At 45.1% G+C, this 14,453-nt stretch overlaps 1 protein-coding gene and 1 non-coding gene across 2 annotated transcripts; both read left to right on the forward strand.

Annotated features, from left to right (window-relative positions):
* The first annotated feature begins 1,857 nt into the window (after nt 1–1,857).
* RPS20 (ribosomal protein S20) lies at nt 1,858–3,188 on the forward strand. Its single transcript, XM_072951949.1, has 4 exons — nt 1,858–2,016; nt 2,180–2,279; nt 2,570–2,643; nt 2,972–3,188. The coding sequence occupies exons 1-4, from the start codon at nt 2,014–2,016 to the stop codon at nt 3,152–3,154; spliced, it is 360 nt and encodes a 119-aa protein (XP_072808050.1). The 5' UTR covers nt 1,858–2,013; the 3' UTR covers nt 3,155–3,188.
* On the forward strand, nt 2,438–2,502 carry LOC116285989 (small nucleolar RNA U54). The gene has a single exon (XR_004195751.1). It is a non-coding gene; the product is annotated as a small nucleolar RNA U54 (small nucleolar RNA).
* Nucleotides 3,189–14,453: the final 11,265 nt, after the last annotated feature.

The following is a 14,453-nucleotide window of genomic DNA, read 5'->3' on the forward strand; positions in this document are numbered from 1 at the left end:
CTCATTGTTAAATTTTACTGAAATGAACATCTTACAGCTAATTTTAGAGTATTACGTTTTAACTGATATTTGGGGACTACTGTCACTGATAACTTTCAAGAGGAAAATAAAACAAAATGTTTAAAAGTAAACCTTCTACACTTTAGTGATGTTTTTCATTGCATTTGTTAAATATCTCAACCAGCTGTTTCCTTCGCTCCAGTCACATCAACAATTTTTCCCATAAATGCTGGGCCATATTTTGCCTTTTTCTACACTGAAATTCTTTTTCTATGGTCAAAGAAGCCTAGGAATGGATGTACCAGATTTGTTACTGAAAAAAAAATTAACAAAAGTACTTGTCAAGCACTCCACGACTGAATGCCTGGTTGTCTCTGAGCATCAGGAAAGTCTGAGTGCTGCTACAAGCTTTCTCTGAAGATGCACACTCATTACTAGTGCAGTGGTGGTTGTCACCGTCCTCACAGCTCAGGCAATTGTATTTTTGTCTGTTTTTAGCTGGTGACCAGGCCCATACGTTAAAGCCCCAAGTTATGAAGTCTCATTTAGGTTACAACCAGTAAAACAAGAATGCAGGTTTTCAGATGTTCTGCTGCAAATTCTACTCATAAGGTATTTACAGCCAATGGACGACATTTTTAAATAACTGAACTGGAAATTATCCGAATTTTAATATTTAAGTTAATTATTAAAAGGAAGCAAAACCTAGTAGACATCTTTTGTGAGCCAAAGAAAGCCAGGTATTAGTCATGCCCAATTATCACCAAAGAAGTAAGTCAATGCTATTATTTGATATAAGTTTCAAGTATAATTTCCTTCCAAGGAACAGAAAAGAAAGGCTCCAGGAAGGCCCCTCGTTGGAGTGGTCAGAGCTCTGTCACTCACAGTTCTGTGGGTCTGGGCCAATACCTCGTCTGCACTCAGGGTCACCTGTAAAATGATACGAGGTTATTTATTGTTGCTTCTGCCCTGTATCAAAACCCAACTCACCTGTCTCGTTCTATGTAACCACTCTGTCATCTTTAAGTGTACGTGACCCCACCATCTGTCCTGGCTACCTGGGGCACTTGCCCACTCCTGGTTTTCTCAGCGTCCTTTGTCCCTTATCTGATTGTGCATAGACGCTTAGTATCAGGGAGGTCTTCACAGGCCTCATCCAATGTTACTTTATCCAGACTGGGAGGAGATGACACGTTTCAGAAGCGGGTGGACAGCCCAGGCCTCGGATGCACAGCACGGCCCAGGGTAACCGGGCGGCCTGGCTTTGCGCCCTCCCGTTCCGGAGGGAAAACCCATGTTCAGCTGCTTTCCAGAAACAGACTGCAGATGCTTCTGCTGGTCTGGGACGCCAGAAGATGAACTATCACGAAAGGATGTTTCAGGCTATGAAAAATAACTGCTAATGTAAAAATCGCACGCCCGCGTTATCAATTTTTCCTAATATATCTACGTGAGTTGAACTCAGAAAAGTTACCCGCTTGCTCAGAGCACGGGCAATTCGGTTTGTACGGGAAGCCGGCTTTGCAGAGTAGAAGCACCAGAGTCCCTCCGACCTGGCGGAGGCCGGCGGTCGGCGCGCCAGGCAGGGGAGTTTCTGGGGTTTTGGGTCGGGGCAACTTCTCCCCATCATTCCCGCCAGGTGCCCCGAGGACCGCGGCGACGACGGGGCGGGCCGGTCCCCACCTCACGCGGCTCTGACTCCTCCGGGCCGGCAGGGGGCGCGCGCAGCCGCGCCCGGCCCCACACCTCCGAGGGCGCCCTACTCCGGCTCGCGCAGCCGCCTCTAGAGCCCGCCGGGCGATTCCTCTTCCGGGGCAGCGCGGAGGCGCGTGCGGGACCCGGATGCAGACGCGGGCGCAGCTATATAAGCGCCGCGCAGGCCTCACGCCTTCCTCTTTGAAGAAGACGCGGTCGCTGCAGCCAGCGGAGCCTCAGCGCGCCCGCTTCTGCTCCTGACTCACCGCTGTTCGCTCTCGCCGAGGGACAAGTCGGTCAGGAAGCCGCGCCGCAGCCATGGTGAGGCGGCGGGGCGCGGGCGGGGGGCTCGGTCCCGGGCCGCTGTCGGGCCGGCGTGGGGAGCCCGGACTCGCCCACCCGGGAGGGGGGGCCTGGGCGGCTCGCCTCCAGGAGTGACGGGCGCTCTGCAAGTCCGCTGATTTCCTCCCCTGTGTGGCAACAGGCGTTTAAAGACACCGGCAAGACTCCCGTGGAGCCGGAGGTGGCCATTCACCGCATTAGGATCACCCTGACCAGCCGCAACGTGAAGTCCCTGGAGAAGGGTCAGTGCGGTCGCCGCGGGGTGACAGCCTGGGCGGGAAGAGCGCCGCCTTGCCGCTGTGCGAGGTTGACTGGGACACGGGCGGTGACAGGTTGCTCCGCCCGAGCCGACCGGGCCCGAGTGTCCACGCTCGGCTTTTACTGTGTCTCAGCCCGCGGGTGGCGATGAGGAGAGACTGTCGTGCTGAACTCGGTGATGGTCGTATACGCTATTCTGAGCCCGCCGCCGTCGGGGTTCTCTTCGCCGGCTGTGGTTTTGAGTGAGCTGAAAGACGCTTTCGTTTCCCCGTAGTCTGTGCTGACCTGATCAGAGGCGCCAAGGAGAAGAACCTCAAAGTGAAGGGGCCGGTCCGGATGCCCACCAAGGTGAGAAGGGGGCCTGGTTGTGGGTTTACACCTGAATTTTTGCTTTTCGGGGTGAGGGGTTCGGCTGCCAGAAATGCTGTATAGTGATGCCAGCAGCACACACTCGTTCCAGTGCTGGTAGAATTCGGTTTTCTCGAGGTGACCGTTGCGGTTTCCTGGCGGTGCACCTCACAGAGTGACCGTGGACCTGCCGTTGTCGGTTGGCAGCCTCCGAACTCACGTAAAGGGGAACGCAGCTCTGGAAAGTCTTCAGACGGAGTAACATTCCTTCAGATGTCCCAGGGATGCGCGTAAAACCATAATCTCTTGGTTTCCTCTTCCGTTGCAGACTCTGAGAATAACTACAAGGAAGACTCCTTGCGGTGAAGGTTCTAAGACTTGGGACCGTTTTCAGATGAGGATCCACAAGCGGCTCATTGACTTGCACAGCCCTTCTGAGATCGTCAAGCAGATCACTTCCATCAGCATTGAGCCCGGAGTCGAGGTTGAAGTCACCATTGCAGATGCTTAAATCAGCCTTTTTAATAAATTGATACTGTTGTTAATTTTTGTTGACTTTTTATTCTTGGTACTAGAGTTGGGTTAAGAAATAACATTTGTTAGAGGCCACTAAACTGGTTCACAGCTGACATTGTTTGAGAACTGAACTGTGTTACCTCACCAGTGATGAACATACACAGTCCTGGCTGCGTGTGGGATCTTTTCCAAAGAGCGTGTGTCTGGGTTCTGCTGCAGAAAGTGGTTTAATTGATGTGGGTGCTACAGTCTTCTAAAGGGTTTCTGGGGTGGTTCTAACGTATGCAGCTGCGGTTGAAAGCGTAGTATGTGGTAGAGGGCAAGTGACTCAGGGAAAAGAGGTCTAAAGTTCCAGCCCTGGGCCTGCCAGTTTGTCTTTACTCCTTTTAAACTTGGTTCATTTCAAAATGTTTTGGAAACATTACCAACGTTACTAAGTTTTACCAACACTGATGCTTTGATTATATTTTAGACTAAAAAACAATCCTGGTGATACATTAACGTTTAAGTTCTATCTATAGCCATGTGGGGACTCTTTGGAATTACTTCTAATGTATTATTTGTAGGTCACTCAATATGAAGCTAGATTAACATGTAGTTTACACATAGTTTAATATATTTATGTTAACTTGTGGTCTGAAAAGCATGTTGTAGATCAAATTCATTTGCCAAACCCCAACTGGGAACGTTTAACCACCAGGCTCCGCTTGTGCCTTGTTATTTTGATTGTTCCTACTGTGTAGATCTAGAAACATTTCATTTGCTCAATACTCTAGACCTTGGTAAGAGCTGAGATTTAAATGGGTTCGTGGGTGAGAATCCGTCTTGCCATCCATTCACGTATTGTGTGTATTAAAATGTAGTTTGGGTGTCCTAAGTTCATGTATTTCCAGAAGTACTTCTCACATGCATGTAAGTATTTTACAAATTAAAGTTCAGGACATAATGTTCTCACATTTGTTGCCCTTAATGGGCTCACAGTCATGAAATTCCTGCCTTTCCTGTGGGTTGGGGCCTAGTCTGCTGGACTATGCAGACTCTTGTCCATTAGCTTCAGTTGCCATCTAAGTTTGAGTTGTTTGGCTTTCTCTGTCCAGTTGTGTGACAGACTATCTCAGCTCAAAGCAAAGCCCCTCAAACCTCCTTGTCCTGGCTTTCATTCAATCCAAGTTCCCACATGGTGCTACACAGTCAAACATGAATTCTCGTCCTTCGACCCTTCCCTTCTGTCTCCAGCATCCAAGTCCATTAGATTGATTCTGCCTCTTCGGTCTCCAAAACCCCAGATTTTGAACAGGGATTTCAGTGGAGCTCACCCTGGAAAGAACCATGCTAAGGTTAACCGTTTGTGACAATATTAAATCAACTTTTTCACTAGTTAGCTTGGGAAAACAGTAATAATGAAAGATTTCATTGTAACAGTTCTATAAACATTGGGCCATAGAAATTTTAGTAAGAATTGTACAACATGAGTAGTTCAGTTCCTGAGGCCAGCAGGGATCCGGTCTCTGGTAAAGACGGTGGAGAAATCAGCCCAGTAGTAAACTGCAAGTCTGTCCTCTGGTCCAGTTCTCAGCATTCTCTGCACTAGAGAGTGCAATGAGAGCTGTTAATGGTGCAGTTAAGGTCATTTTAAAACCTAAGTACCTGGTGATGTGTGGTCCAGGTAGAAGTACCTACAAGCTTGTTTTAATGCTCCATTGCAACAAAGAGAAGTCTTTGAAATACACTGTCAGTATCCTGAGAACTGGTTGAAAAGGATGCTGATTTTGTGAAAGCTAAGCCGCCTAAGACAAGAGTAGATGACTGAAAAATGTGCCTCCGTCAATCAGAAGGGATTGACAACATCTGTATGGCTTTTACACGGTTCTGTGTTTTAGCCGATGCCTGTGCAAGTGATGGATGCGCCAGCAAGCGTAATATTTTAGTCACAGTTGGAATTGTATTTACGCTCGAGGCAATACCTAAAGCCTGTAATACAGCTAAAATACAGCACTTCAAACTTTGAGAACTGCTCTTATCTTTAATTCCTTAGCATTCAAAAATACCTACTTTGAAATAAAATACCTGCAGGGCATTTGAATATTATTAGTAATGAACTGAAGATAATTTACACTGGTAATGATGCCAGCGATTCTGAGAGTCCCGGGCCAGCTTGTATGGATTAGGGAGGTAACAGAAAGTGGAGGCCTCTCCAGTCCCTATTCCCTTTAGTGTCACAGAGGACTTCTGTTTTAGGTGGTAGCTAAACATAAGGCAACAGAAACCACTATGGCTCTGCACTGTTCGATCAGATTTTTCACCCAACATCCCTAAGTGTCTGTGTGCAGGGTCTGGGGTGTAAAGCGCACAGACAGGAGGGTGGAGAAGCAGGGATTCTCGGCCACGCCATCAGGTCTTAGCTACCTGGGTGCGAGGGCTTGATGAGATATTTTGCTGAGCCTCAGTTCTCATGTGCAAAATGAGGATACTTGTAGTATCTGCCGCAAGGGCATTTGGAGTTTTCCTTTGTCTCTCAGGGAGATGTTTTCAGCAAAACCAAGACTGGCTTGCTGAGGGCATAGATTTCTCCCAGGGGACCTTGGTTCCCACAGGGGATGGTACACTGCTGACCAACAGAATTAGGTCAGATTACTTATAAGGACATTTGGAGAAGTATATTTGAATCCCCTGGAGTGTGGCCTTTCTAACTGCGTCCTCCACAAAAAAATTGACTGAGCAGGTCTAGCTGTACTGGAGAACCTGGCAAAGCCGAAGTTTTAGCTTTTGAAAGTAAGAGGAACTAGATTAATTTTTACTCCCTTCATTCTAGGAACAGTATATTTCACTTTCATGGCAAATTAGAACGAGAGAACTCCATCCTGTACATTTTTTGTCTAAATTGCTTTTTCTTCCCTTTACACAGAACTGGCCCCCAAAGGGATTATTCATACTGTATTCAGAACGTTTCTTGTAAATGTTAAGTGATCTTTAATCTATCTTCTCTTTATCTAGCTATCTAGAATCTGTATCTCTTTTTAAAAAAATGCTGATGAGGTAACACTAAACACATAGTTCTTAATTATATGTCGTAGAGCTGTTTCTGTATCTGCACGTACATCGTTCCTTTCAGTGAGTATTGCATTGTATGAACACACCTTAATTTGTTAACTAGACTCTTTTTAATAGACTTGATGGACATTTCCCATTTTTTACTATTAAAAGTGCCACTTCAGAAACTATGCTTTTCATATTTTCTTTGTTCACTTGTACAACTATGTAAGATACATTCCTGGAAGTTGAATTTCTGAATTTTGGTTGAATTGTAGATATTTATATGTAGTGGCTGATATAAAAAAAATCAAAAAGTCATTTATTCAAGAACATTTACTGTGGGTGTGTGTATGAATGTTTTTCTAGGGTAGATACAAGAAATTTTAAGAGACTATGAAACTGACGTCCTCAGATGCCTGTGCTCATTCATGTTCCTAACAGTAGTGGACAGACAGTGACATCCATCTGATGGACAAAAAGCCTCTTGCTGTTTGAGCTCTGCCCTCCTTCTGGGACGCCTGGAGAGTAGATGGCCCTCTGGAGGTCCTGTGTGTGTCTTACCTTTCTTTCATATGCTCTTATAGCCTTTTTTTAAAAAAAAATTATTTGGGATATTTCTTTGACTTTCTCGCCTAACATTTTTACTTATTTATTCATTTTGTTAATTTTTTTTTAGCTCCCTTATCCTGGAAAATTTCAAACATGCACAGAAATAGAGGAAATGTTATCATCAACCCACTCAACTTTAAAAGTAAATCGTCGACTGATGCCAGTCTTACGTATAACCCCACCCTCTCCCCCAGCCAACCCTCAGATTATTTTGAAGTTAATCTCAAACATATTTTTATATACATTTTTGAGTGTCTAAATCAAAAAGGTTAGGACTCAATGACTTTTTGACGGTTCGATAATGTCAAATATAGCTAAGAGTTTGTCAATTTTGTCAATCTTTTTAACAATCCAGCTCTTAGTTTTGTTAATTCCTCTGTTGTTTTTCTATTCTATTCTCTATTTTGTTTATCTCTGCTCTAATCTTTATTATTTCCTTCCTCCTGCTAACTTTGAGTTTAGTTTGTTCTTTTTTTTAGTTCTTTGAATGTAAAAACAGATTTTTCAAGAATGTGATGTTTAATTTCCACATATTTGTGAATAGTCCAGTTTCTGTTTTGCTGTTGATTTCTAGTTTCATTCCACTGCAGTAGTTTTATATGTATCTTCCTTTCCTCAAACGTAGAAATTTTGGGCCATTATTTCTTCACATAAGCTCTCTGCCCCTTTCTCTCTCTCCTCCTGGAACTCCCATAATTATTACATTGATCAGCTTGATGGTGACCCGAAGTCCCCTGGGCTGTTTTTATTTTTCTTCTTTCTCCTTTTTGCTCCTCTGACTCAATAATTTCAAATAACCTGTCTTCAAGTTTGCTGATCTTTCTTCTGCTTAATCAAGACTGCCACTAACTCCCTTCAGTGAATCTGTCACACCGGTTATTGTAGGCTTCAGTTCCAGGATTTCTGTTTGGCTCTTTTTTATAGTTTCTCTACCTTTGTGGATATTCCCCTTTCGTTCATGTGCTGTTTTCCTGATTTTTGTAATAGTTGCTTCTGGTGCTCTCTGAGCACCTTTAAGATGGTTATTTTTACTTCTTTGGTGATTCATAAATCTCTGTTTCTTTAGGGTTTGTTTCTGGAGGTTTATTTTGATGAGCTGATGGGGCCATGGCTCTTTTTCCTCTGTGTGCTCGTGATCTTTTACTGGGACTGGCATTTGGAAAAACAGCCACCTGTCCCAGTCTGTATGGACCGGTCTCATACAGGGGAAGTCAGCTCAGCTAGAGATCGTGGGGGGAGGCTTTCAAACCTTTTCTGGGGCTGCGTCTTCCCTGGGCTAGTGTGTGTGACCTCTTAGGTAAAGAGGCCCGTTTTCTTTGCTGGAGCCTCTAATTTCTTCCTCCATCTAGTGTCTGTCTCCGGTACTGCAGCCACCCTGTGTAACTCCAGCAAACAGGCCTTTGTTCTCAACGGCCCCCAACCTGGCATCCAGATTATGCTGCTTTCCCATCAGTCGCCCTGACTCAGAGTCAGAAACCAGTCCCATAGGCAGCCCCTCAGAAAGCCAGAACTTCGGCCTCATGTCCCACTCTCTTCTCTCCCTCCCAAGAGAGAAGCTGGGAGTTCCCTTCTGGTCACTCTGTCTTACACTGGGGAATGGGAGAGACTAGGGCAGGCAAAATGCAAGGAGCTTTCTGACCCACTAAGATGTAACTCTTCTTGGCTTTGCTCTTACCCGGTGCTGCAGCCTCTTGACTGGTTTCTGGAGATCTCACAGAGGCACTCACATGGACACTGAGGTCTGTATGTTGCTGTTCAGTTGGTGTCTCTGTTGGAATGAGGGTCTGGGGCTCCTGCTCCTCCGTCTTGCTGACAGCACCCTAAGGACTCTTTGAAATATAGTCAGATATGATTGTCGCCACCAAAAATGACAATAATGTCATAATATCCTTCAATATCCAGTAGTGTTCCAATTTCCTTCCCTGATTTTTCTGCTTATTTGTTTGAAGAAGGATCTGACTGGTGGATGTGTTTCTTAAATCTCTTTTAATCTAGTGGTTCCTCCTGCATCTAAGAAATCATCTAAGTTCAGACAGGCCTCACTCTGCCCTGTAGCATGAGACCAGAGACAATAAACATTCAGGCTGAAGACATGCAAAACGGCCCTAACAGCCAACGGGAAGAATCATGTTCTTCTGTGACCAAGTTTCAGAAAACATTAAAGTATCTTTTTACTTCTAAATGTAAGGGGAAATCCTAATATTTAGAGCAGTCATCTAAAACATTAGTAACATTGAGAATTTAAGTATTCTGTGTGTTAAAAAAAAGAGAACAACAAGTAAAACCCCAAACTTACCAACAGTAGTTTGAACAATGCTTGCCTTCTTCTCATTATATTACTTAAAAGGATTTTTTCCACACCCTGGTGAGCTGTCATACTTCTAACTTTGGTCATGAAGTGTTTCTAGACTCTTTTTGATGGATCTCTCCTCTGGGACCTCGTCATCCTTCTGTCACAGCCGCTTTCCTTATCCATCCCAATAGTCTGTCTTCACGAAGTTGCTTTGTCTGCGGGTCTCAGTCTCTCCGTGTTGGCACTGTCCACACGCCCGTGGTCCACTCTTGCTCCGTAACCCTGTTTCCATTTGATTCAGATTTCACTTCCAGCGTTACCACTCTTTGTTTCTTTGCTCTGCTTTTGTCTTTGTTGGCCAGTTTCCTGTTCTAACTCCTTTTTTTAAACATCACATGGGTTCATCGCTGGGAGACACAGTGGCAACACAGCCACGTGCTCTGTGGCCTTTGCTGCCTCCGTGAGAGCTGAGTAACAGACACATGGTGACCGATCTCCAGACTCTGGAGGAAATGACGTGGCTGATCACTGATCGTTTACCTGGTGATTTGTGGACTGAAGCGCTGGCCGCGGAGCTTACCCCGTTACCGGTCATACACAGGTAACACACTGTGGTGACGGGTACCTGAGCCGTGTTGCCGGGGGCTGGTGGCGTCTGCCTCCCCTGCGGCAGCTGAAGCCTGTGTTCACCGGGACCCTGCGAATAGAGACGGCCGTGCTCGTCCTGGGGTCGCCTCCGGTTTCCCAGGGGCGGTTGTCTCTTTACTTTGGCTTTTCCTTTTGAAGCTACTGTTCTCGCCGTATCTCTGGGAATCTCTGGTTTCTTTCATTCCTAATTAAGATTTATCATTAAGCGTTTCTTTCTGTTCCTGGTCTGGATTTTCCCTCTCGCGTAGGTAGACCTGGTTCTCTGACCCACCTTTCTTCACCACTACAAAGGTTTCCATGGACTGACTTCCCTTCAGGGTGCACCTGCAGGAGCCAGCTGCTGCACCGGGGACCCTCTACAACACACAGCACTTCAGTGAAGAGCGACAGTTGGGCACTTGATACTGTGTCTCTTTCCAGGGTTACTCAGTTTACGGCAGGGACAAGCTCCCTCTTGCCCTTGGAGAGGCTGGGGCTGTGGGCAGGCCGACTGGCACAGGTGTTTCAACAACACACACTCGTTTTCAAACTAAGCGCCTGTTTGTGGCCTCCTTCGAACTCCTGCAGTCTGCACCCAGACTGCTCCCCTCCCCAGAGCCCCAGGAGGGGCAGCGCCACCAGCACACCCCGCGGGGGGCATGTTCTGGGTCGTGTTTCCTCCAGTCTGTTTCTTCCTGAACCAGGCCTCCGACAACTGTCTGAGTTCCAGAAAGCTGTCAAACCCACAGGTCTGTTCCCTTCTTCCTCGTCACTGATTTAATCCTTGGTTTCCCGCTGTGGTAGTTTCAGTGCGGCCTCTGGGCAGAGATGAAGCACCTGTCCTGCTGAGTCTGCAGCGCAGAAAGCGCCGGAGCTGGTGCTCCCCCGGCGGGACGCGCGGAGGCAGAGCAGCGCCGGGAGGAGCGCGGGGGCTCCCGGGCCAGGCTGTCCGCCCTCAGAACCTGGCTGCGCTCCTTCCTAGCCGGCACTCTGAGCTGCTGATTCTCTCATGCCTTACTTTTCTCATCAATGAAATAACAGTAATAGAAAATGCCTCGTGGAATTGTTTGGAAATGAAATGAGTTAATATTTTTAATGTACTTAGGACAGTGGTCGGCATAAAGTAAGCTATTTAAGTATTTGAAAATGAATGCATTTGAATTTCAAGAAATGAAATGCATCTGAAAATCTGGCCCCTTGAATTTCTTGTCTCAATCATACCTGGTGCAGAGTTCCCTGAATACAGGAGGTTTAAGAAAATTTTTTTCTGCTTAAAATTCAACTAAGTTCAGTGGTGACTGCTTTTGCAGTTAAGTAGGTAGCTAATAAAAAAACAAATGTATAATTTGAAGGACTATGTGTGCCGCTGACAAGACACACAGGCATCATAGTAGCAACTGAATGAATTCACCTCCCAGCCAACTAACAGAGGGAGAGACTCAGCCTGGCAAACAAAAGGCGGTGACGGGGATTCCAAACATCTCTTGCTTCCACTTTTGTTAATTGTTGCATTCTCACAATACCTCAGCCAAACCTGGAGGAGAGTAATACCACGACCTATGTGAAAACCCAATAAAAAGACCTTAATGAATACCTGGCAAAAGATAAAGTTCTAACAAAACTACAGGTTTTTTTTTTTTTAAGAACTGTTGACATTGTTTTCCTATAAGCATTTTTCAGTTGTTTTTAATCATATATCTGTTATTCGTTTACTTATGATTTAGCACTTTGTAGGTTATCAAGTCTCACGTGTTTTCAAAAGTCAACACTGAGCTGGAATCTTTCCCCAAGACAAATCCCATTAAAATTTGCTTTAAAGAAAATGAGGGAATAGGAAAAAAAAAAGGGGGGGGGGAAATCCACAGGAGCAAAAAGTATACTGTCTCTTAAGACAGGAAAGAGGGATGAACTGGTACGCTGAAAACAGTAAGCCTGATTTGTCACATCAGTCAGTTGTCAATGTCAGAAAACGATGCTGACAAACGTGTTCCTTAAAGATTCTTCTTTTTATTTTTCCTTTGAAACAATATCAAACTTACATAAACGCTGCAAAGAACAGTACAGAAAACATTCTTCAGCCATTCGGGTAACAGTTATCAACATGACACTCCATCATCTAAACACGTCACCATCTATTTCCCACACAAACAACCACAATACAGCCAGCAAAGCTGCACATCACATTGGTGCCATCTGGTCCTCACGTCTCATTCAGGTTTTGCCGGTTGTCCTAATTTTGCCTGCAGAGCTCAGTATCCAGACCTGGTTCAGGCGTCACACTGAGGTAAAGGCCTCTTTAGTCTCATGTAGCTGGAACAGTTCCTCAGTCTTCCTTTGGCTTTCACGACCTGGGCACTTTGGAAGGTTACGGGCGCTGTAATTTGGGTGCCTTCCTTATCCCACTCAGGCTGCAGCACCCTCACAGGGCTGCCCCCTCCTGCAAGTCCGTCCTCCTCCTCCACAGAGACCATCCCGCTTGGGTGGGATGCCCGGTGCTGGACTGCCGTTCCCGCTGCTACCGCAGGGACACCACCGTACCCTGCGCAGGTGACAACACCCTGCAGTGGGGTCACTGCAGCTCCCACTCCCTGTGTGATGGTCATGTCCAATGGCCGAGTTGCTCAGGGAGAGAGGGGTAAAGGGAAAACAAGAAGTGCCCTAAATAGCCTAAAGAAATACACTTCAGTATCTGGTGTGTGAATTGTAGCAGACATGTCTTTGAGCCAGTTGATAATACAAAGTCATTCTAAGCAGAATCACAAATTTTAAACAAAATACCATTCCACTTATGTCATGAATCTCAGAAGAATATTTTGAGGGGTTGAAATGCATGGTCATATTTGACTACGATTATTAAAAACACACAGAATTCACTCAGCCTTAAACATTTTATGTGTGTACACAAAATCAATATTCAATCTTTTCTCAAACTAAAAAATGATATCAGTAAATTGTTGTATAAAGCTCTTAAAGTAGTTAGAGATTATTATGAAATTTGGATTTATATACTGTAACAATGTGTCGGGAGTCTCCAGAGAAATAGAACCAATAATACATATTTTTTTTCATATACATATATATGAAATGTATTGAACTATATGAAATGTATAAAGATATATGAAATTGATTGAAATGTATTAAATTTATTGAAATATATGAAATTTATTATAAGGAATTGGCTCATGTGAGTATGGATGCTGGCAAGTCCCAAGCAGGAGACCAGGAGAGACAATGTTTTAGTTCCAGTCTGAGTCCCAAGGCCTGAGAACCAGGAGAGTCACTGGTGTCGTTTCAGTCTGAAGACCAGCAGGCTGGAGACCAGGAAGAGCCAGGCTTTCAGTTTGAGTCAAGGCGGGAAAAAGCCAACGTTCCAGCTCAAAGGCAGCTAGGCAGGAGGAGTTCCCAGAGGGTCAGCCTTTCGTCCTGTTCAGGCCTCCAACTGACTGGATGACGCCCACTCACACAAGGGAAGGCAATCTGCTTTACTCAGTTTAGAAATTTAAATATTCATCTCATCCAAAAACAACTTCGCAGAGACACCCAGAACAACGTTTGGCCAAATGCCTGGGCCTGGGCAAGTTGACACATGAAATTAAGCATCACAAATAGCAAACTGCACGTTCCCCAGCACTCCTGGGATTACCACAACTGCTAGTCCACACACCATCACTGTTTTGTGTGTTTGGTTTTTACACCTACAACATAGAATTGAACATCTTAGCTGTTTTTAAGTGTACAGTTTGGTAGTGTTAAATATATTCACGTCGTAGTGAAGCACATCTCCAGAACGTTTTCATCTGCAAAACTGAAACACTACACCCACTAAACTACATACCAATTACATAGTTTCCCTCCCCTTCCCCACCCCCCTGGCCCCTCCACCACCGTTCTGCTTTCTGCTTCTCAGGGTTTGACCGCGTCAGATGCCTCGTACAAGTGAAATACAGTATTTGTTGTTTTGTGACTGAATTATTCTGCTTTACATAATGTCCTCAAGGTTCATCCATTTGCCTGGATGTTACTCAACCTTAAAACCTTAAAATACATTCCATTGTATCTGTACCACATTTTTCTTTATCTGTTCCTCTATTAATGGACATTTAGGTTGTTTCCACCTCTCGGCTATTGTAAGTAGTGCTGCAGTGAACATGGGGGTGCAAATCTCTTCAAGACCCAACTTTCAATTCTTCGGGATAAACTTCCAGAGGTGGGATTGCTGGATCACATGGTCCACCATCACTTTTTACCTGGGCTATTGCAGTAGCCTCCTTGCTGTTCTCTGCTTTCACTCTTGTCCCCACCCCCAGACTCATTTCTTTTTTCATGAGTGCTAAAGTTGTTTTTTAAGTATTTAAATCACATCATGTCATTTTTCTGTTTAAACTTCTCCAATAGAGACTTGGAGTTTCTGCTTGGGATGTACAGACCTAGAAAGAGAGTCACTTCCCAGCCTTACAACAATGACAAAAGCGAAACAGACCTCAAGTTCATGATTGTTCTCAAACTCATCAGGGAACTGAAGTCTTAAGGCAACCGGCTAAGCAAATCTAAGGAGAGTCAGGTGCCTTCAGAGAGAGACAAGATTCAAGCACTCGCTGGCCTGGGGCAGATACAGCTGCCAAGAAGAATCAAACATTTTTCATCCTTTGTAATGTCTTACAATACCCCAATTAGGGAATGTTGCATTTTGAAAAATGACTTTACAGATAACTAAAGTTTAATCCTCGAATTT

Source organism: Vicugna pacos, chromosome 29, assembly GCF_048564905.1.
Source record: "Vicugna pacos chromosome 29, VicPac4, whole genome shotgun sequence".
Taxonomy (NCBI): Eukaryota; Metazoa; Chordata; class Mammalia; order Artiodactyla; family Camelidae; genus Vicugna; species Vicugna pacos.

Coding starts and splice junctions, on each gene's coding strand:
- RPS20 (XM_072951949.1), top strand. Junction 2,280..2,569: donor CGTGAAGTCCCTGGAGAAGG/GTCAGTGCGGTC, acceptor GTTTCCCCGTAG/TCTGTGCTGACCTGATCAGA. Junction 2,644..2,971: donor CGGTCCGGATGCCCACCAAG/GTGAGAAGGGGG, acceptor CTTCCGTTGCAG/ACTCTGAGAATAACTACAAG.